Below are 21,189 nucleotides of genomic sequence, written 5' to 3'. Positions count from 1 at the left end.
CTTTAAGACACTCCTCACAGGGATTCATGGTATCCAGACCTTTGATCCTTTTAGTCATCCTTTTCCTCTGGACATCTTCCAGCTTAGAGTCAATATCTCTTTTGAACTGTGGTGTCCACAATTGGACATGGTGTTATTCCAGGTGAAGAGGTCTGACCATAGCAGAATAGAGAGGCACCATGACTTCCCTTGATCTTTTAGAATTTTTTGTGTGTGTTAGGAGCAACCAGAGTTGCTTCTGGTGAGAGAATTGGCCGTCTGCAAGCACGTTGCCCAGGGGACGCCCGGATGTTTTTCATGTTTTACCATCCTTGTGGGAGGCTTCTCTCATGTCCCCGCATGGAGCTGGAGCTGATAGAGGGAGCTCATCCGCGCTCTCCCCGGGTGGGATTCGAACCTGGCAGCCTTTAGGTCAGCAACCCAACCTTCAAGTCACAAGGCTTTTATCCCCTAGGCCACTGGAGGCTCCTGTCTTTTAGATACTAGACACCTTTTGATGCAGCCCAAAATCCCATTGGCTTTTTTAGCTGCTGTATCACATTATTGGTTCCTGTTCAACTTGTTCCCCATGAAGACTCCAAGAAAATAATAATAATAATAATAATAATAATAATAATAATTATTATTATTATTATTATTATTATTATTATTATTTTCCAGGGAGACTCATTGTAGCCTCTGCTTTTCATTATTGCTGCGATCCCTCTGTCAACAATCTTACAAAAAGCAAATCTCGGCTATCAAACATCTAAGAAATCTCACAAAATTTTGCATCTGATGTACATGAATGACCTGAAGCTGTATGGAAAAACGGAAACTGAAATCCAGTCTCTGACTAACACTGTCCGAATTTTTAGCACTGATATCAGCATGGAGTTTGGTTTGTACAAATGTTCGACAGTGGTATTGAAGAAGGGAAAAATCATTGAAAGTGGGGACATAAATATGCTTAATGGCCAAACGATAAAGTGTCACCAGCCAGAGAGGCCTATAAATATCTGGGCATATTACAGCTGGACAACATCAAGCATGAACATGTGAAAACTGTGATCAGCAAAGAATACACACAAAGGGTTCGAAAAATTCTACAAAAGCTAGCTCAATGGAAACAACACCATCAAGGCATCCTCGCAGTGATGTTGACCGGCTATATCTTCCTGGAAGATCAGGTGGCAGAGGACTCTTACAAGTAAAACAAGCAGTCAAAGAAGAAAAACTTGCCCTGGCAGAATATATAAATCAAAGTGAAGAACCTGCTTTGATTGAAGTAAAAAATCAGAAACTTCTCAAAGCACAGCAGACAAAGGATCAGTTCTGTAACGCAATACACCAGACCTCACAGTTGTGGAAAAGTCTGGATCATTGGTGTCGCCATACCAAGTGTTAGTTGCATTGATGAAAAACAACAGGAAAAACTCAGCCGCTATCAGGACCTCAAGATTGAACTTCAAAGACTCTGGCAGAAACCAGTACAGATGGTCCCGGAGGTCATCGGCACATTGGGTGCCGTGCCAAAAGATCTCAGCCGGCATTTGGAAACAATAGACATTGACAAAATTACGATCTGCCAACTGCAAAAGGCCACCCTACTGGGATCTGCATGCATCATCCGAAAATACATCACACAGTCCTAAACACTTGGGAAGTGTTCGACTTGTGATTTTGTGATACGAAATCCAGCATATTTATCTTGTTTGCTGTGTCATACAACGTCATTGTGTCAATAATAATAATAATAATAATAATAATAATAATAATAATAATAACTTTATTCTTATACCCCGCCATCTCCCAAATGGGACTCGGGGTGGCTTACATATGGGACAAAATGCCCATAGACACAAATACAAACAATCCATCAAAGCAAAAAAGTAAGGTTAAAATAAAAACATAGTTAAAAATAACAAAGCAGTTAAAAACACAAATTTGATGAAACATAAGAATATAAAACGGCCGTGTAACAATACTCTGCGAAACCAGTTGTCGTAATACAATGGGCGTGATCAGGATATACAAGGGCAGGCATGGGGCAGTGCAAGCAGCATAGATGGGGCTGGAAAGTGAAGAAAGTAGCATATTCAGGAACCTAGAGACTGGACATTTATCAAAAGCAAGCTGAAACAACCAAGTTTTCAGGTTCCTACGAAAGGAGGACAATGTGGGGGCTTGTCTAATTTCCCATGGGAGGGAGTTCCAAAGCTGGGGGGCCACCACCGAGAAGGCCCTCTCCCTTGTCCCCACCAACCACGCTTGTGACGGTGGTGGGAGCGAGAAGAGGGCCCACCTGACAGATCTTAGAGCCTGTGCCGGTTGATGGGGGAGATGCAGTCTCGAAAATCAGCAGGACCCAAATCGTTTAAGGTGTTTCAGATCTTGCTTATATGGAGTGTTGTTGAGCCAGGCATCACCCATCCTATATCTTTGCATTTCATTTTTTCTGCCTAAGTGGAGCAACTTAATTTGTCCTTGCTGAAGGGCCCCCGCCCGTCCCTACTTCCAGTTTAGGCTTCCATTCCTTCCACCACCAACCTCCGCTTTCCTCTCCGCTCCTTACCTGCAGTTGCTGTTTGACCAAGGCTGGAAATTGGGTGGCTGGTTTAGCCCAGCCTTCGCCCAGATGAGAATCAAGTGCCATTATATAGCCCAGTAAAAAACAACCTAATGGAGCCAAAAAGCAAAGAGGTGTTTCCAAGAAAACAGAGTGTACAAAAGGCCCTTTGCTGCAAAATGACAAACACACCTGGCCGTCAGAATGAACAAACAATGCAGGGCCGGCTGAAGCTCACGCAATCTCTGAGTTACAAACATCCAATTTACAAAGGACTCGTAGTTACGAATGGGGTTGAGACAACATGAAGTGAGAGAAATCTCCCCCTCAGAAGGGACATTCACTCCTGGAAGAGTTAGTATCATGGGTAAAGTATCTCAGCTAAAGTTTTATCCCCAATCCTTGTTTCCACAACAAGCCAAATTTTGCAAAATCCAATTATCACTGGACAGAAAGTGAAATGAAATCTTCTGAAAGGGGCACAGACAGACAGCAAAGGCAACATCACCTTTCCCTATCCATCGAAAGCTGGAGCTACACTTAAAAATGTACCTGTTCTGATTTACATACAGATTCATCTTAAGAACAAACTTACAGATCCTCTCTTTTTTGTAACTTGGGGACTGCCTGTATTTACCAGACAGTTCCCTGATCTACAGGTCGCTCTGGAAAGTTGACTGAACACATTTGGTGTGCAAACTATACCTTGAGTATTCATTATCTAGAAATCTAGAATATTCCAAAATCCAAAACCATCTGTATGGGGGGCTGAGAGAGTGACACACTTTCTGATGTTTTGATGTACACCTCCCTCTGAAGTACAGCTTACAGCAGCTGGCATGCATTGGCAGTTGACTGTATGTTCAACAGTGGAACTCTCTGCCTTGGAGTCTGGTGGAAGCTCCTTCCTTGGAAGCTTTTGAACAGAGGTTGGATGGGCATATGTCAGGGAGTCAACCGTGCAATGTGACAGCTAAAAAAGCCAATGTGATTCTAGCGAACCCCTCTGTACTGCTTTGGTCAGACCTCACTTGGAGGTCCAGTTCTGAGCTTCACAAGTCAAGAGAGATGTTGACTCTAAGCTGGAAGGTGTCCAGGGGAGGACAACTAAAAGGAGACCACTAATCCCTATGAGGCGCATTTTAAAGAGTTAGTTCTGTTTAGTCTGCAGAAGAGAAGGTTGAGAGGAGACATGAGAGCCATGTTTGCATATGTGAAAGGATGTTCTAAGGAAAAGGAAGCAGTCTGCTGCCCTGGAGACTAGGATTCAGTGGAGTCATGGGTTCAAATGACAGAAAAGGGGATTCCACCTGAACATTAGGAAGAACTTCCTGAGTGTAAGAAAAGCTGTTCAGCCATGGAACTTCCGCCTTGGCATCCAGCAAAAGCTCCTTCTTTGGAGGCTTCTAAACAAATGCTGGGTGGCCATTTGTCAGGAGGGCTTTGATTGTGCTTTTCCTGCATAGCAGCGAGTTGGACTAGATGGCCCATGTGTTCTCTTCCAACTCTGTGACTCTATGATTCTATGAAATAGAGCCTGGGCTTCATTGGGGGTCTCCTATCCAAGTACTAACCAAGTTGTCTCTGCTTAGCTTTGAAGACCAAATAGGATCTGGTGCATTTAGGATATTTAGAACCATTATTCTGCCCAATATTTGTTCAGTTGTGTTGTGCTGTGGTTGGTGTGATGCTGATTTCCTCCGATGAACAGTTTCCAAGCCAGGTGTCACCCATCTTGTGTGTTTTGCTTTGCCTGCCTATACATTTCTCCTTGTTGAAGTTCATTTGGTTAGTTTTGACCAATCAGCTCTCTGTTCTGTGAAGGTCGTTTTGGATCTCTCTCCCCGGGGCCGTGGTGGAGGCTCCTTCCTTGGAGGCTTTTAAGCAGAGGCTGGATGGCCATCTGTCGGGGGTGCTTTGAATGCGATTTCCTGCTTCTTAGCGGGGGGTTGGACTAGATGGCCCATGTGGTCTCTTCCAACTCTACTATTCTATGATTCTATGATTCTGTGATCTTGATGCTCTCCTCTGGGGTGTTAGCTATCCTTCCCAATTTGGGATCATCTGCAGACTTGATATGCAATGCATGCCTTCTATTCCATCATCCAAGACATTGAGAAGGTGTTGAACAGCCCTGAAAGGCTTAGGACAGACAACTGTGGTTCCTCACTGGTCACTTCTCTCCAAGAGGAAGAGGAGAACCATCCATGTCTTGGTCCTTAAAAAAAAGTCACACACTGCCTCTTTTGTGCCTTTCCAGGAGCAATAATTTAATGTTCCTCTTCCTCCCCTTCCTCCATCACAAACCAGTCGCGTCACAAGGAGCGCTGCGCATCTCAGTGATTGCGATATCCATCGTGAAGTCAAGAGATCAAAGGCAATCAGAGGCCTCTGTGGCAGAGAATCACGTCAATTCCTTTGGGCAGAAACGTATTTTAAGTCCAACGCCATTCAGTCTCTTACAATACAGGCAGCACAGCCAATGAAAGAAATACCGTAAAAAAAAGTCAGGGCCAATCAGCCATGACGTTAAGGAGTCTGATCTGATCTCCTGTCTGTATTTTACATGAAAAAGACTAATGAGCCACACAGGTCTCCGATTATGGTGTCGGTACACGTGGAATTGTTAACCCTTTCAGCCCTATATTTTTTAAAATCTAACGAGGCATCTCCTATACTGAAGAATACAGTTTGACACCACTTAAATTACTACTATGGAATCTTGGGAGTTGTAGTTTTCATAGAATCATAGAATCATAGAATAGTAGAGTTGGAAGAGACCACATGGGCATCTAGTCCAACCCCCTGCTAAGAAGCAGGAAATCGCATTCAAAGCACCCCCGACAGATGGCCATCCAGCCTCTGCTTAAAAGCCTCCAAGGAAGGAGCCTCCACCACGGCCCCGGGGAGAGAGTTCCACTGCCGAACAGCCCTTCTCACAGTGAGGAAGTTCTTCCTGATGTTCAGGTGGAATCTCCTTTTCTGTAGTTTGAAGCCATTGTTCCGTGTCCTAGTCTGCAGGGCAGCAGAAAACAAGCTTGCTCCCTCCTCCCTAGGACTTCCCTTCACATATTTGTACATGGCTATCATGTCTCCTCTCAGCCTTCTCTTCTGCAGGCTAAACATGCCCAGCTCTTTAAGCCGCTCCTCATAGGGCTTGTTCTCCAGACCCTTAATCATTTTAGTCGCCCTCCTCTGGACGCTTTCCAGCTTGTCAACATCTCCCTTCAACTGCGGTGCCCAAAATTGGACACAGTGTGATTCCAGGTGTGGTCTGACCAAGGCAGAATAGAGGGGGAGCAGGACTTCCCTGGATCTAGACGCTATTCCCCTATTGATGCAGGCCAGAATCCCATTGGCTTTCTTAGCAGCCGCATCACATTGTTGGCTCATGTTTAACTTGTTGTCCACGAGGACTCCAAGGTCTTTTTCGCACACACTGCTGTCAAGCCAGGCATCGTCCCCCATTCTGTATCTTTGATTTCCATTTTTTCTGCCGAAGTGAAGTATCTTGCATTTGTCCCTGTTGAACTTCATTTTGTTAGTTTCGGCCCATCTCTCTAGTCTGTCAAGATCGTTTTGAATTCTGCTCCTGTCTTCTGGAGTGTTAGCTATCCCTCCCAGTTTTGTGTCGTCTGCAAACTTGATGATCGTGCCTTCTAACCCTTCGTCTAAGTCGTTAATAAAGATGTTGAACAGAACCGGGCCCAGGACGGAGCCCTGCGGCACTCCACTTGTCAAGACCTTTTGCAAGGTCTTTAGCCTTTTCTGCCCAAGGGTTCCGGGACCTTACTTAACTAAAACTCCCAGGATTCCAAAGCATTTAGACATGGCAGTTAAAATGCGGTCAAACTTCATTAGTTCAGCCAGTTTTAATCATGAATTTTAAACTTGTGTCTTGTGTCCACTATATTTTAACCATTGTTCAATGTGCTTTAATATATGTATTTTGTAAAAATATGTTTCAATATATATATTTTATATAATGATTATGTGTGTTTAGCTATGTTGTAACCCTCCTTGAGCTACGAGGAGAGGCAGGTAAGAATTGTTATTATTATTATTATTATTATTATTATTATTATTATTATTATTATTATTATTATTATTTTATTATGACACAGCAAACAAGATAGATATGCTGGATTTCTTATCACAAAATCACAAGTCGAACACTTCCCAAGGGTCTAGGACTGTGTGATGTATTTTCGGATGATGCGCGCAGATCCCAGCAGGGTGCCCTTTTGCAGTTGGCAGATGGTGATTTTGTCAATGTCTATTGTTTCCAAATGCCGGCTGAGATCTTTTGGCACGGCACCCAGTGTGCCCATCACCACTGGGACCACCTGCACTGGTTTCTGCCAGAGTCTTTGAAGTTCAATCTTGAGGTCCTGAGAGCGGCTGAGTTTTTCCTGTTGTTTTTCGTCAATGCGACTGTCACCTGGGATGGCAACATCAATGATCCAAACCTTGTTCTTTTCCACAACTGTGATGTCTGGTGTGTTGTGTTCCAGAACTTTGTCAGTCTGGATTCGGAAGTCCCACAGTATCTTTGCGTACTCATTTTCCAATACTTTTGCAGGTTTGTGATCCCACCAGTTCTTTGCTGCTGGGAGGTGGTACTTGAGGCATAAGTTCCAATGGATCATTTGGGCCACATAGTTGTGCCTCTGTTTGTAGTCTGTCTGTGCAATTTTATTATTATTATTATTATTATTATTATTATTATTATTATTATTATTTGATATACAACAAGATTAGTACACAGCAAACAAGATCACTATGCTGGCTTTTGTATTTGATCACACGTCGGACACTTCCCAAATGTCTAGGACTGTGCGATGTGTCAGCAAATAATGTGTGCAGATCCGATTAGGGTGGCCTTTTGCAACTGACAGATGGTATTTTTGTTAACACCAATTATTTTTAAGTGCTGGCCAAGTCACTGCGTCCTGTGTGCCCATCACCACTGGGACCACCTTGACTGGCTTGTGCCAGAGTCTTTGCAGTTTGATCCTTAAATCCTCATAGCGTGTAAGCTTTTCCAGTTGCTTCTGGTCAATCCTGCTGTCACTTGGGATTGCAACATCAATGATCCATACTTTGTTTTTTCCATGATCGTGAAATCCCAGAATAGTTTGACGTGTTCATTTTGTGTAACTTTTCCAGGCTTGTGATCCCACCAGTTTTATTATCACAGGCAGATGGTATTTGTGGCACAAGTTCCAATGGATCATTTGAGCAACAGTATTCTGCCTTTGCTTGTAGTCCGTCTACGCAGTCTTCTTGCAGCACAGCAGTTGAGGATGTGATCCATCATTTCGTCTGCTTCTTTGCATAGCCTACACTTGGGATCTTTAGTTGACTTTTCAATTCTGGCTTTGAGGGCATCTGTTCTAATTGCTTTTTGCTGTTATTATTATTAGTATGAATAGCAGTAGCAATATTCTACAATGCAGATGGACCCTATATGCTTCCCATGAGCCACAAAGGGAGATGGGTAAGAAATAAATTTATTACCATTATTGTTATTGAAGATCTCTTTCCCTAGGGGGAAAGCTTGGATTGTGCATGCCTGTGTGGGAGAAGTAGGCTGGACTAGATGACCTTTAGGCGTCCCTTCCAACAATGCAATGCACCAATGACATGGGAGTCCGAAAGACATACAACAACCCAGACATGGGAGTCACTTGCTGCTTCTTGTGCTGCATAACAATGTGAACAAGCAACATATCCAGAGACAACAACCCCATCTGCAATATTACCATTTATTTTTAAGCACTAGGGGCCCAAAGCCACACTTTGTCAAACGCCAGTCGCTGGAATGCAAAAGTTGCAGAAGTCCAAATGGATTTGAAATCGCTTCTGGTCCACCAAAGCCAACCTTCCTCTGGAGACCTGGAAGTCTGTGCCTCTTCCTCAAATTTCATGCTGCCGGCACCGGCTCATTCCTTGCTGCTGGTCTTTGTCATCTTGTGCCGCATCATGTAGCTCTTCAAGGTGGGCTTGATGAGGCTGGAGACGGCCGACCACTTCTTGCCCTTCTTGGGCCGCTGGTCCATGCCCTGTATCAGCTGAGACTCCAGCAAGATCTTCGGGATTTCTGGGACATTCACCGGGTGGAGGTTGGTGAATTGGATGCAGTGATAGATCCGAGGCTGAAGGCAGCAAGGAGAGAAACCTTATCACATTGAGAAATCTCCCCCTGGTAGGACACTTCAGCCTCTATTCAAACATGGAGCAGCACGGATCTCATCACATGAGTTAAACTACTTCCAGCCATCATGCATCGCCCTCCGTGGTTGAAAAGAGGCAGAAGTGACTTCGGCAATCAGTCTCATCACATGTGTTGTCGAAGGCTTTCATGGCCGGAATCACAGGGTTGCTGTGAGTTTTCCGGGCTGTATGGCCATGTTCCAGAAGTATTATGTCCTGACGCTTCACCCACATCTATGGCAGGCATCCTCAGAGGTTGTGAAGTGAATACCTCACAACCTCTGAGGATGCCTGCCATAGATGTGGGTGAAGCGTCAGGACATAATACTTCTGGAACATGGCCATACAGAACAAACACAACAACCCAGTCTCATCACATTGAGAAATCTCCCCCTGGTAGGACAATTCGTCCTCTTTTCAAGCATGGAGAGGCACAGAGCACATCACATGTTCCGGGGTTGAAAAGAGGCAGAAATGCCTTGAAAGGAGGGAACTCTGAACATGGGCCAGCAATCCTGTTCAGAGCTCTACTCTACTACACTTTACTCCCATGTTTACAACTGAAAAACAGGTGGGATGGCAACCATCAGGCCCGTAGTCGGGGGGGGGGGGTCTTGAGGGGCTTTAGCCCCCCCCCCCCCAAATTCTCAGGTTAGCTAGGATTGGTAGTTGTCTTTTGTTGTCTATTTGCTTAGTTTCAAGTCTCATTCCAGATCTCGGGCCTACATTGGAAGACACTATAGGGCTGATTATTTTAGATCAACTCAAAAATTGCATCCTGACACATCTTCAACTGCCATACCCCCATCCTGAGAAACCCTGGGATTTTCTATTTTCATGACTCTGTTGGCTTTCCAAAGCGCTACGACACATGCTATATCTTACTTATGTGGCTCGAAAAACAAGGCCAATGTGCCTTTGGAACTACATTTGCAAATTTATCTGGCCCTACTGAAGAAGTGGCTATCATAACAACTGGTTTCCAAGATATGCAGACATAGGATGGGAAGCCTGTCTTGACAAAAGTCCATGTGAGAGCGATCTAGAAGTCACAGTAGACCACAAGAGGAACATGAGCCAACATTGTGATGTGACAACTAAAAAGTCAATCCAACTCTAGGCTTTATCAAAAGGAATATAGCATCTACATAGAAGAAAGCCATCATCCCTCTCTGTTCTGCTTTGCTCAGAATGTACCGTAATCTATAGCTGCAAAGTTGTATTTCAACACTGTGAGTGAGAGCTCTGAGTCCATCTATATAGATAAAAGAGTGACGGCATCACGGCAATTCACAAAACAACAAAAGTACAGGCCCCTCAACCTCAAAATTTGACAACACAACCCATCATCCACGCCTCAAGGTTGATACAACAAAAAGAAAAGAAAAATAAAGTCCTAATTAGAGGGAGAGCAATAATTTTTTTTATCCAATTGCTGCCAGTTTAGAGGGCTAATCTCTGCCCACTTGGTTGCCTAGCAACCAGCCAAGGGACAGCCAGGGTTCAGTTAGGGGACAGGCAGATTTAGGCCTCACTTAGACTTCTTCCACAGATTATCTAATTTGCACTGGATTATATGACAGTGTAGACTCAAGGCCCTTCCACACAGCTATATAACCCATTTATAATCTTATATTATCTGCTTTGAACTGGATTATCTTGACTCCACACTGCCATATAATCCACTTCAGTGTGCATTTTATACAGCTGTGAAGAAGGGGCCTCATATAATCCAGTTCTGAGCAGATAATATAAGATTAGAAATATACAGTAGAGTCTCACTTATCCAACGTAAACAGGCCGGCAGGATAAGTGAATATGTTGGATAATAAGAAGGGATTCAGGAAAAGCCAATTAAACATCAAATTAGGTAATCGTTATACAAATTAAGCACCAAAACATCATATTATACAACAAATTTGACAGAAAAAGTAGTTCCATGCGCAGTAATGCTATGTAGTATTTACAGTAGAGTCTCACTTATCCAACACTCGCTTATCCAACGTTCTGGATTATCCAACGCATTTTTGTAGTCAATGCTTTCAATATATCGTGATATTTTGGTGCTAAATTCATAAATCCAGTAATTTCTACATAGAATTACTGTGTATTGAACTACTTTTTCTTCCAAATTTGTTGTCTAACATGATGTTTTGGTCCTTAATTTGTGAAATCATAACTTAATTTGATGTTTAATAGGCTTATCCTTAATCCCTCCTTATTATCCAACATATTCGCTTATCCAACATTCTGCCGGCCCGTTTATGTTGGATAAGTGACACTCTACTGTATTGTATTTACAAATTTACCACTAAAATATCACAATGAATTTAAAACACTGACTACAAAAACATTGATTATGAAAAGGCAGACTGCGTTGTATAATCCAGAACATTGTATAAGCGAATGTTGGATAAGTGAGATTCTTCTTTAATATGAAATAATTACTGGGATAGAATAATGCAGAACAATATAATCTCTAAAACCAGGACAGTAAATAAACAGGGGAATTCCACACAGGAAACAATCAGGGCCAGCTAACACCTCCCAACAAAGTATTCCCATCATCAAAGTCTGGCAAATCCTGTTTTCTCAGGGCCACAGACAGTAGAAGCACATAAAATATCGCAAACAACACCACTCTGAAAACAAGGGAATTCCAGACAGGAAACAATCAGGGCCAGCTAACACCTCCCAACAAAGTATTCCCATCATCAAAGTCTGGAAAATCCTCTGTTTTTTCAGGGCCACAGACAGTAGAAGCACATAAAATATCGCAAACAACACCACTCTGAAAACAAGGGAATTCCAGACAGGAAACAATCAGGGCCAGCTAACACCTCCCCACAAAAAATTCACTCAGGGAGGAAACAGCCAGGCTTTAAAGCTGCAAGGCCATTACATCCTAATCATTTTTCCTAATTGCAGCATTCATACTTGCCTCCAACAAACAAAAAAAACCAATCAGAAATATTATATATTCACAACCTTTAGGAAATAATATCCCCTGATGGCGCAGCGTGTTAAAGCGCTGAGCTGCTGAACTTCTGGACTGAAAGGCCGCAGGTTTGAATTGAGGGACCAGAGTGAGCCTTTACTGTTAGCCCCAGCTTCTGCCAACCCAGAAGTTCAAAAACATGCAAATGTGAGTGCATCAATAGGTACTGCTCCGGCGGGAAGGTAACGCCGCTCCATGTAGTCATCCCACATGACCTTGGAGGAGTCTACGGACAACGCCGGCTCTTTGGCTTAGAAATGGAGATCAGCACCAACCCCCAGAGTAAGACACGACTGGACTTAATGTCTAGGGAAAACCTTTACCCTTGACCTTAACTACCACCAATTCCTCAATACTTTATTTCCCATACCACCAGACTTCGCCACAGCAACGCGTGGCCGGGCACAGCTAGTTACCATATATATTGCTGGACATCTGTGGTTTGTCTCAATTGTTCGAGTAATCTTAATGATCTTTACTACAATCAAAATTGTGTGTGTGTGTAGAAATAAGGCAGACTTAGGAAAAAAACAATGCAAGGAGATGGACAAAATGGAAGGTATTCAGAGATAGGTGACCAAATGGTCAAAGTTTTGGTAGCCAAGCTTTATGAGGAGCTGCGTAGGGATCTAGGTATGTTTGGCTGAGGCCCTCAGCCTGAGGGGGAACATGATAGTCATGTATAATATTTCAAAGGATGTCACATTTGGTCAGGGTTTTCCACCAAAACATTAGGAAGAACTTCCTAACAACAAGAGCTGTTCAGAAGTGGAATACATTGCCCAGGAGTCTGGTGGAGTCTCCTTCTCTGGAGGCCTTTAAGAAGACGCTGGATGATCATCTGTCAGAGGTGCTTGGATTGTGTTCCTATATGACAGAATGGGGTTGGATTGGATGGCCCTTGGTGTCTCTTCCCCCTCTTTCGTGATTCCTAGAAAAGGACTTTACTCCTTGAATTGCAGTGGGAGTGAATTGCTCTTGTTGGAAAAAGCAAGTACTACAGCCATGGCCCCATCTGACTTACATGCTCCTTGTTGGCAACTAAGGTCTTCACCTCCGGCAGCTGCGTCAACATCGGACGATGTACCTTCTGCTTGTAGGCATAGCCCAGGATTTCACTCTTCTGTCCGCGTTGAAATTGAAAAAAGAAATGGGGAAAATGTTCATTTCTCCAGCCCCTCTGCCCTCTGTAACTCCGGAATCCCTGTGCAATGCCCACACTCCTTTTTGAAATCCAAATTTCTACCAAAATCTTGGGCATAACTTCCTTTCCTCATACAGTGTAGATTAGGCACCGGCGAACTTTGGCCCTCCAGGTGTTTTGGACTGCAACTCCCACAATTCCTAACAGCCGGTAGGCTGTTAGGAATTGTGAGAGTTAGAGTCCAAAACACCTGGAGGGCCGAAGTTTGCCCATGCGTAATTTACACTGTAGAATTGATGCAGTTTGACAGCACTTAAAGTGCCATGGCTCAATATGGTGGAAACCTGGGAGCTGTCATTTTACAAAGTATTTCAGATTCTCTCAAAAACTGCTGGTGCCTCACCAAACTACAGCTCCCAGGATTCCATTTCATTCATTCGGCAGTGTAGATGAATCTCTTGTCTCCATAGAAAGGCTCACCTTCTTCCCAGATTCCTCCCACTTCTGAAAGGTGGCTTCGATTTCTTCTTCGGTGAACTTGGCTATCCGGGTCTCCTTCTGGATCAACTGCCGCATCTTGCTGGCCGTGTCCCCCATGCTGCCGGACTTGACGTGCAGGAAATCCAACAGCACGGATTGCTGCCTCTTCTGCTGTCCCAGTGCATGGACAATGTTGCGGGTGCTCCTGAATAGGGAAGAAAAGGGGCCAAGATGGGCTACAGAGACCCCGATGGGGCACCTCCTTCTCCCAGGCAAAATCGTAGAGCATTCCAGGGATCAGTTATGGTATCTCAAGTGGACAACGACAGGAGGATTTCCAAGATTAAAATGAAATGCACAGATATAAGATGGGTGACACCTGGCTTGGAAACAGTCCATGTGAAAGGAATTGAGGAGACTGCAAGATGAACATGAGCCAACAGTGTGATGGGGCAGCTAATGCGATTCTACACTACACTGATAAGAGTCCAGTGTCCAGATCAAAGGGAGTCATAGTTCCACTCTGTTCTGTTTTGTTCAGATCTCACCTGGAATAACACTGAGCCCAGTGTCTACATTGGGGCAAGTCATAGTCCAACTCTCTTCTGCTTCAGTCAGGTCTCACCAGGAATTAAAAACCTGTTCTGGGCAAAGCAGTTCAAGAAGGAGATGGACAAGATGTAAGGTGTCCAGAGGAAGGTCACCAAAATGATCAAAGAAGAGAAGATCAAGAGCTGGTTTGTTTCAAGGACTGTTAGTGGATACCAAAATTGTCAGGGCCCCCCAAAAAGGCAGCTTGGGTTCAACCCAACCCCTGGATTTGCAGTCACAGACACAAGCAGTATCTGTAACATGCATGTTTCCCTGCACCTTATCTGCTCTTCCCCTGCCTCTGTGCTTCTTAAATCAAGCACACTGGAACCCTACATCTCTGCCAAGTACCCTTGACAGCACACTATTTAATTTGGTTCTAATCTTAACTATTTACAGTTACTCACATAGATTAGTGCTCAGAAACAGTCACAGCAGAAAAGAAGGATCAAGCACATGGTTGGTGCTTTTGTACCATCGCCATTCTCTGTTTATCTCTGTTGCCACCCACAAATATGACATCTGGTCACTGTTGCCTGGCCTAATATGACATTCCTGGCCGGCCTCTCTAGGCACTGAGTGATTTCAACCCTTCAGTTACCCATGCTACCAGACACATGTCTTGGGAATGATTTTTTCTGCCCTATAATTCCATCAATTAATCAATAAAAATCCATAGATACTCAAGTCCCTTTACAGGCTACATTTGAATTTTTTTAGGATTTTGGAAAATTTATGCATGCGTCATGATATATCTTTGTAGTAGGAATAAAACTCAGTCTGGATTCACCGCCCTCTGAAGTGGAAAAACCAATGTGTACTGTCCACAGCAGTTCCAGACCTCGGATATCTCCTGTAAAGTTTAGACTAAAACTCAGTCTAGATTCTGGGGCCAGTGGCAGCATCTACTCACTCCCAATGGGGCTGCCGGCCTTCATTGAGGACCTTCATGGTGTGTAGGGAAGCAACCCGGCGGATCTCCTCTGGCACGTGGGCTGGGATCAGGTGCTGGACTCCCAATCTCCATAGGGACTGTCCAAATGTACCTGTAAGACAAAGCAGGAGTAAATTAGGGCAGGCATTGGAAGGATGGAGTGACTGGTGATTTTTCACCATTGAGTGGATCCATATGGCTTGCCAGAACATCCCCATTTGAAGCAAATTCTTCCCATTCATCCAAGCCCGTGCTGCAAGCATTCTACTTTTGAATGAAGGCAGAAGTGTGTATTCAACTTGGCCAAAGCAGATGTCAGCAGAGTCTGCGCTCCACAGACCGACATGAGCACAATTGCAAACAGACAGATTTATTTATACCACTTTTGACAGCTATTCAAAACTTTGCTGTGCCAGTTGTTGATTAGTCCAGGTCGGTGCCAGCTAGGATCCACTCCCTGATAGGTGCAGAAGCACCGTCTTGTCACTTTTAATTGTCTTGAGACATTGCAGGAAATTTAATGAACCGCCATTGCTTGATTTGAAGTTAGTGGCTGCTTTTGTTCTACTCAGGAAAGGGATGCAAGAGGAAAGAAATACAGCTGGGCTGCATGGCTCTTGTCTGGAACAGGACAATGGGTTTTGGCTGGCCACACAATGGGTGTACAGGGTGTTGTCACGGCCTCAATGGGGATCCCAGATAGGGATCTGATTTGGCGATCAGGAGGAGGAAACGTTCCCAGGAATAAAGTCAGATAAAATCTAGTGGGAGGGGGTGTGGCTGTTCTTCAGTCCATTATGTGACTCTAAGGGCATTGTGAAGGGTTTAGGGTCTTTCGTTAAACTAAATGCTGAGGCATTCCTTGAGTGTGGGGTATGTATGTAAGTGGTGCTTGTGAAACCTTTTGTAGGTTCATTGAGAAGTTGCCTGAAACCTCGGAAAAGATCATTGCAGGCTTAATGGCCAGTGCCCATGGAGCTGCAGGTTCCAGGGTTCATTTTGGAGTCCTGTTTTTCGACAACAGAAGGATCACACAATTATCCTGTTCTTCTTGTTGTTGTGTGTCCCAAGTCATTTCATGATTAAGGTGGTAGTACTGCAGTCTTTTTCTGGTAGGAGGTTTTATATGGACTTCATCTGAGGGTGAGAGAGTATGACTTGCTCAAGGTCACTCAGTGGGTTTCCAGGACTGAGGAAGAATCTGGACCCTGGTCTCCTGGAGTCAAACTCTTGCATCACTACACTGTGCATTAACCCATGCATTAAACCACCACAAAAATTGTTTTTGTGGTGATTGAGCAAGATTTCTAGTAGCCAAAAGGGAATGCTTTTGTGCTTGAAATAATTCATTTGCCATTTTCTGGCTACTAGAATTTCTGAAAAATTAAGGAAATGCATGCAAGCCTTCTTGATTTGTGTTCATTTGGGCGAGCCACAAAATCCAGTTTTTCTTGATGGTATTGGCACCATTTTAACTGTCATAACTCAATGCAATGGAGGTGTGGGAGTTGCAGTCTAGCAAGACCTTTAGCCTTCTCTTCTGCCAAAGAGGGCTGGTGCCTCTCTAAACTACAACTCCCAGCATTCCAAAGCATTGAGCCATGGCGGTTAAAGTGATGCCAAACTGCATTCATCCTACAGTGTAGATGCACATCTACTTAGCCATTTTATTATCTGGAAAAAGTTGGGTTTTGGTACTCTGATTATTCTTCCTTGCCCGCTAGAACCCACCCCAAGCATTACCAATGCTGCCTGGGGATTCTGTATGCTACAATCCATAAAGATGAAAGAAAACAGACACCCATCCTATTTACTTGGACACAATCATTTTCTGTGTTGTATTGAGATTCAAAAAGATGTGCAGTACCAATGTGCTTTCCCGTCAGCATCCAGAGCTTGACTGTGCAATCATGGCTGGCAGTGAGGATGCTGCGGTATCTGTCAACGTATCTGATGCTGACCACGTTCTTTAGATGTCCCCTCCATGAATTGAGGCAGGTTGGGGGCACCAAGGTGGTGACCCAGCCCTGGTAGACCTGCCGAAGAGGGAAAGCCATGGCCACCAAATGCAGAAAGGCAAGGGACATAATGCTCTGGATTGAGGAGGAGGAGGACCCTCATGGAACCCTAGAGCTGGAAGAACCCCCAAGGGCCATCAGGTCCGACCGCCTTCTGGCAGGCAGGAAGACACAACCAATTTTGGAGAAGAAGGCAATGGTTAACACAACTGACCTCCTGGGTTACTCCAAGGGTTTGATATCTTGCAGGAATTCTGCAGTATTCAGGAATTAGATAACAGAAATCGTTCTCCTCCATGGATTCATCATCCGGCACATGCAGAGATGCTTCAGAGTTGGATTGAGTGCAGTAATTCATGATGTCCCAGATCTAGAGCCAAAGAGAAGAATCAAGACCATCAGAGTAACCTACTTAGGCTTTACGTCAGGCCTTCACCACTTTGTGTTTTCCCATAAAGGAGGAGGATGGAAGATCAATCACCACTGGTTTAAGCATATGCGCCATTGCATTTGCAAAATAGTGATAAAGCTGGAAAGTGTACCCAGAGGCTATGCCATCCAGTCCCATTTTGCCATGCAGAAAGACACCATCCAAGCCCTCCTGACAGAGAGCTATCTGCTAAAAACCTCCAGAGAAGGAGACTCCACCACACTGCCAGGCAGCAACGGATGTCGTGAAGTTCTTCTTAATGTTTAGGTGGAATCTCTTTTCCTGCAATTAGAAGCCATTGGTCCATTGTGTCCCAGTCTATGGAGCAGCAAAAACAAGCTTGCCCCTTCCTCAACATGACTTCCTTTCAAATATATAAACATGACTGCACCCCTGTCCTATCAGAGCAATATCATTAGCAAATTCGCAGATGATACAACCGTGATGGGGCTTCTTATCTCTGAAGGGGATGAGTCTTCTTATTGGGATGAAGTGGGTGGCTGCTCTCATGGTGCAGGGACCATAACCTGGTTCTTAACATCAACAAGACCAAGGAGCTCATAGTGGACTGCAGAAAGAACAGACCAGATATCCACCCTTGGTCATAAATGGAGCCCAAGTGGAGCAGGTGGCCAGTTTTAAGTGCGTTCATACTCCAGCGTTGGTGAACAGGTCCCAGCAGAGAGTGGACTGTCTGAGACTTCTGAGGAACCAACAACTGAATGAAAAACTGCTGGAGACTTTATCCCACTGTGCTATAAAGAGCGTCCTAACCTCCTGCATCTGCGCATGGTTTGGTAGCTGCATAGTGGCAGATTGTGATGACTCATGGGCCTTGTAGTCCTGTTCCTAGTACTATTGTGGCAGACGAAGAGGAAAACATGGGGTTTTCGCCGGTTCAGCAAGAGCCGGAGTCTCTTCACCTGCAGGATGTTGATGTTTGCCCTCAAGAATTCAGCCAAACAGGCCTTGGGCAGAACTCCCCCCCGTTTTCCAGGAGGGAAAATTATTCTAAAGATAGGGGAGTCAGGGAGGCTAATCGGAGAAGCCTGAGAATCGCTGCCAAACAAATGGATGATTAGGTCTGCTTCCCTTGGGAAATTCTAAGGAGTCATGCATCTGGACAGAGTTGGGTTTCGCTTCTCGTTCTCTAGGGAAAGAGTTCTGTTGGCGGGAAAACGAGACCCAATATAGGTGTTTGGCGCAAGGGAGACTTTGCGGAGTCAATTGATCAGCTTGAGGAGAGAGATCGTGTGTGGACTTCGTAATCCCAGTTCCTTGCTTCCCGGATCAAGCTTCAAGCCTTGCCCCGTCTCACGGTTTTACCACGGACTCTGTTTCATGCTTCATGTTTGCCTCGTCTTCAGTCACGGATCTAGCCAAGAATCAAGTTTATTTCCAGCCTTGTTGTCAAGCTTCATTGGACTTTAAAGACTCTGTTATTTCCCCACACTATTGCTTGGCAAAGTGTGTGTTTCGGTCAAGTGGATTAAAACTTTGAACTCTAATATCTTATATTGGACAATACATTTCTGGACTATATTTGACCTCATCTGAAAGGTCTGCTTCTGAACTATATTCTTCACTTGTTTTTATTGATTTTATATATTTCTTAAATAAAGATATTAGATAGAGACTGGCCTCTGTGTAAGGTTATTGGTGCTCTGCAGCCAGGGTCCTGACAGATAGATAGGAAGGCGCTCCAAAGGGACACCACTTTTGCACAGAGAATCATTGGTTGCCCTCTTTCTCCCCTCTTAGGTCCCACAGCCTTAAGAAAGCTCAGAGCATTCTTGGGAATCCATCTCACCCAGCACATTCATTTTTGAATTATTGCCATCTGGCAGACATCACAGGGTGACAAAGGCAAGGACAAAGACTGAGAGACAGATTTTATCCTAGAGCTGTAGCTATGTTGAATTCCATGGTTCCGCATTGATGTGGCATTGGGGGCTGTGCGGTGGTGGTTGGGATGTGGAGGAATGGGTGTGTTGTTTTGTGGTGTGTGCTGGGGTAAAGGTGGTAAAGGTTTCCCCTGACGTTAAGCCCAGTCATGTCTGACTCTGGGGGTTGGTGCTCATCTCCATTTCTAAACCGAAGAGCCGGCGTTGTCCGCAGACTCCTCCAAGGTCATGTGACCGGCATGACTGCATGGAGCGCTGTTACCTTCCTGCCGGAGCGGTACCTATTGATCTACTCACATTGACATGTTTTCGAACTGCTAGGTTGGCAGAAGCTGGAGCAACAGCGGGCGCTCACTATGCTTCCAGGATTTGAACCTGGGAACTTTCGGTCTGCAAGTTCAGCAGCTCAGTGCTTTAACACACTTCGCCACCGGGGCTCCTTGTGTGCATGTAATTTTGTTGTGCAATAGCACAATGACAAAACAGTTATTCTATTCTATTCTATGGCTCTCATGTTCCCTTCTCTCAGCCTTCTTTTCTCCAGGCAAAATATTCCCAGCTCTCTGAGCCATTCCTCAAAGGGCTCAGCTTCCAAACCTTTGACCATTTTGATAGTCCTTTTCTGGACACGTTCCAACTTGCCAATATCCCTCTAGAATAGTTTCGCCCAGAACTGGACACAATATTCCAAGTGAGGACTGACCAAAGCAGACTAGAATGTGACTACGACTTCCCTCGATCTTGACACTATTCTCCTATAGATGCAGCCAAGAATTGCTTTGGCCTTTTTAGCTGCCACATGACAGAGTTGTCTCATGTTCAGCTTGTGGTCTACTGAGACTCCTGAATCCCTTTCCCATGGACTGTTTTCAGGCCAGGTGTCACCCGTCCTATATCTGTATAGTTGATGTGTAGTACCTTATTTATTTATTTACAGTATTTATATTCCGCCCTTCTCACCCCAAAGGGGACTCAGGGCGGATTACAATGAACACATATATGGCAAACATTCAATGCCAACAGACAAACAACATCCAGTTTTAGACAGACACAGAGGCATTTTTTAACATCTTTCCAGCTTCACGATTCCGGCCACAGGGGGAGCTGTTGCTTCACCGTCCATTCGTGGCTGTTCTTCCTCATTCTTTTCCTCGTGAGCAGTTTTATGGTGTTGTAGATTAGTTAAATTAGCCTCCCGCATAAAGCGTACCTAAATTTTCCCTACTTGATAGATGCAACTGTCTTTCGGGGCTGCTAGGTCAACAGCAAGCTGGGGCTATTATTTTTTTTAAAAATGGTCGGAGGCTTAACCCGACCCGGGCTTCGAACTCATGACCAGTAGTCAGTAGTGATTTATAGCAGCTGGTTACTAGCCAGCTGCGCCACAGCCTGGCCCCGTACCTTCCTTTTCTCCCTCTACTCTGTTTAGATCATTTTGGATCCTGATCCTGTCCTCTGGGGCACATGCAGCATCCACAGACAAGAGGTTGTGTGGCTGTGAACGCGAAGTCAATGGGCATACTGACCTTGATGTATCCCAAAGAATCCGCGGTGAAGAGGACTAAGTCCTTTTCGTCAGTGCACATGGAGCAGACAGAGGAGTACAAGCCGGGTTTGTGGGCTGCATGGAATTTGCCCATCAAGCCTCCTTTGTTGCCCACAGCCCAAGCGTAGATGTACCCATCTGTGCAGCTGGTCAGCAAGATGGCCGTGTCTGGAGCCCGCTCGCGGGTTTTGAGAAAGAGAACCTAAAAAGATCAATGCAGATATATATTGTGTCAAGACCCCAGAAACTAAGTCTACTTGGAATCACAGAATTGGAAGAGACCCCCTAAGGCAGGCATGGGCAAACTTCGGCCCTCCAGGTGTTTTGGACTCCAATTCCCACAATGCTTAACAGCAGCTGTTAAAAAGGGCTATCCAGTC

At 44.7% G+C, this 21,189-nt stretch overlaps 1 protein-coding gene across 2 annotated transcripts in view; it reads right to left on the bottom strand.

Moving 5' to 3' along the window:
• Positions 1–8,097: 8,097 nt before the first annotated feature.
• efcab8 (EF-hand calcium binding domain 8) overlaps positions 8,098–21,189 on the bottom strand; it is an 80,981-nt gene continuing 67,889 nt past the window's right edge. The window contains exons 21-27 of one of the 2 annotated variants that reach the window (XM_062979187.1): positions 20,790–21,011; positions 17,144–17,299; positions 16,779–16,947; positions 14,891–15,023; positions 13,387–13,591; positions 12,787–12,885; positions 8,098–8,706 (exon numbers count right to left, since the gene is read on the bottom strand). In XM_062979187.1, coding sequence (XP_062835257.1) covers positions 8,494–8,706; positions 12,787–12,885; positions 13,387–13,591; positions 14,891–15,023; positions 16,779–16,947; positions 17,144–17,299; positions 20,790–21,011 — 1,197 coding nt within the window. In that variant the 3' untranslated portion in view covers positions 8,098–8,493. Of the gene's footprint in view, positions 8,707–12,786; positions 12,886–13,386; positions 13,592–14,890; positions 15,024–16,778; positions 16,948–17,143; positions 17,300–20,789; positions 21,012–21,189 lie in introns of those variants that run through there. The other variant, XR_010005674.1, reaches the window with a different exon arrangement.

This window comes from Anolis carolinensis, chromosome 4 (assembly GCF_035594765.1).
Source record: "Anolis carolinensis isolate JA03-04 chromosome 4, rAnoCar3.1.pri, whole genome shotgun sequence".
Taxonomy (NCBI): domain Eukaryota; kingdom Metazoa; phylum Chordata; class Lepidosauria; order Squamata; family Dactyloidae; genus Anolis; species Anolis carolinensis.
The sequence above is the reverse complement of the archived record's forward strand: the minus strand, read 5'-3'. Positions and strand labels throughout refer to the sequence as shown.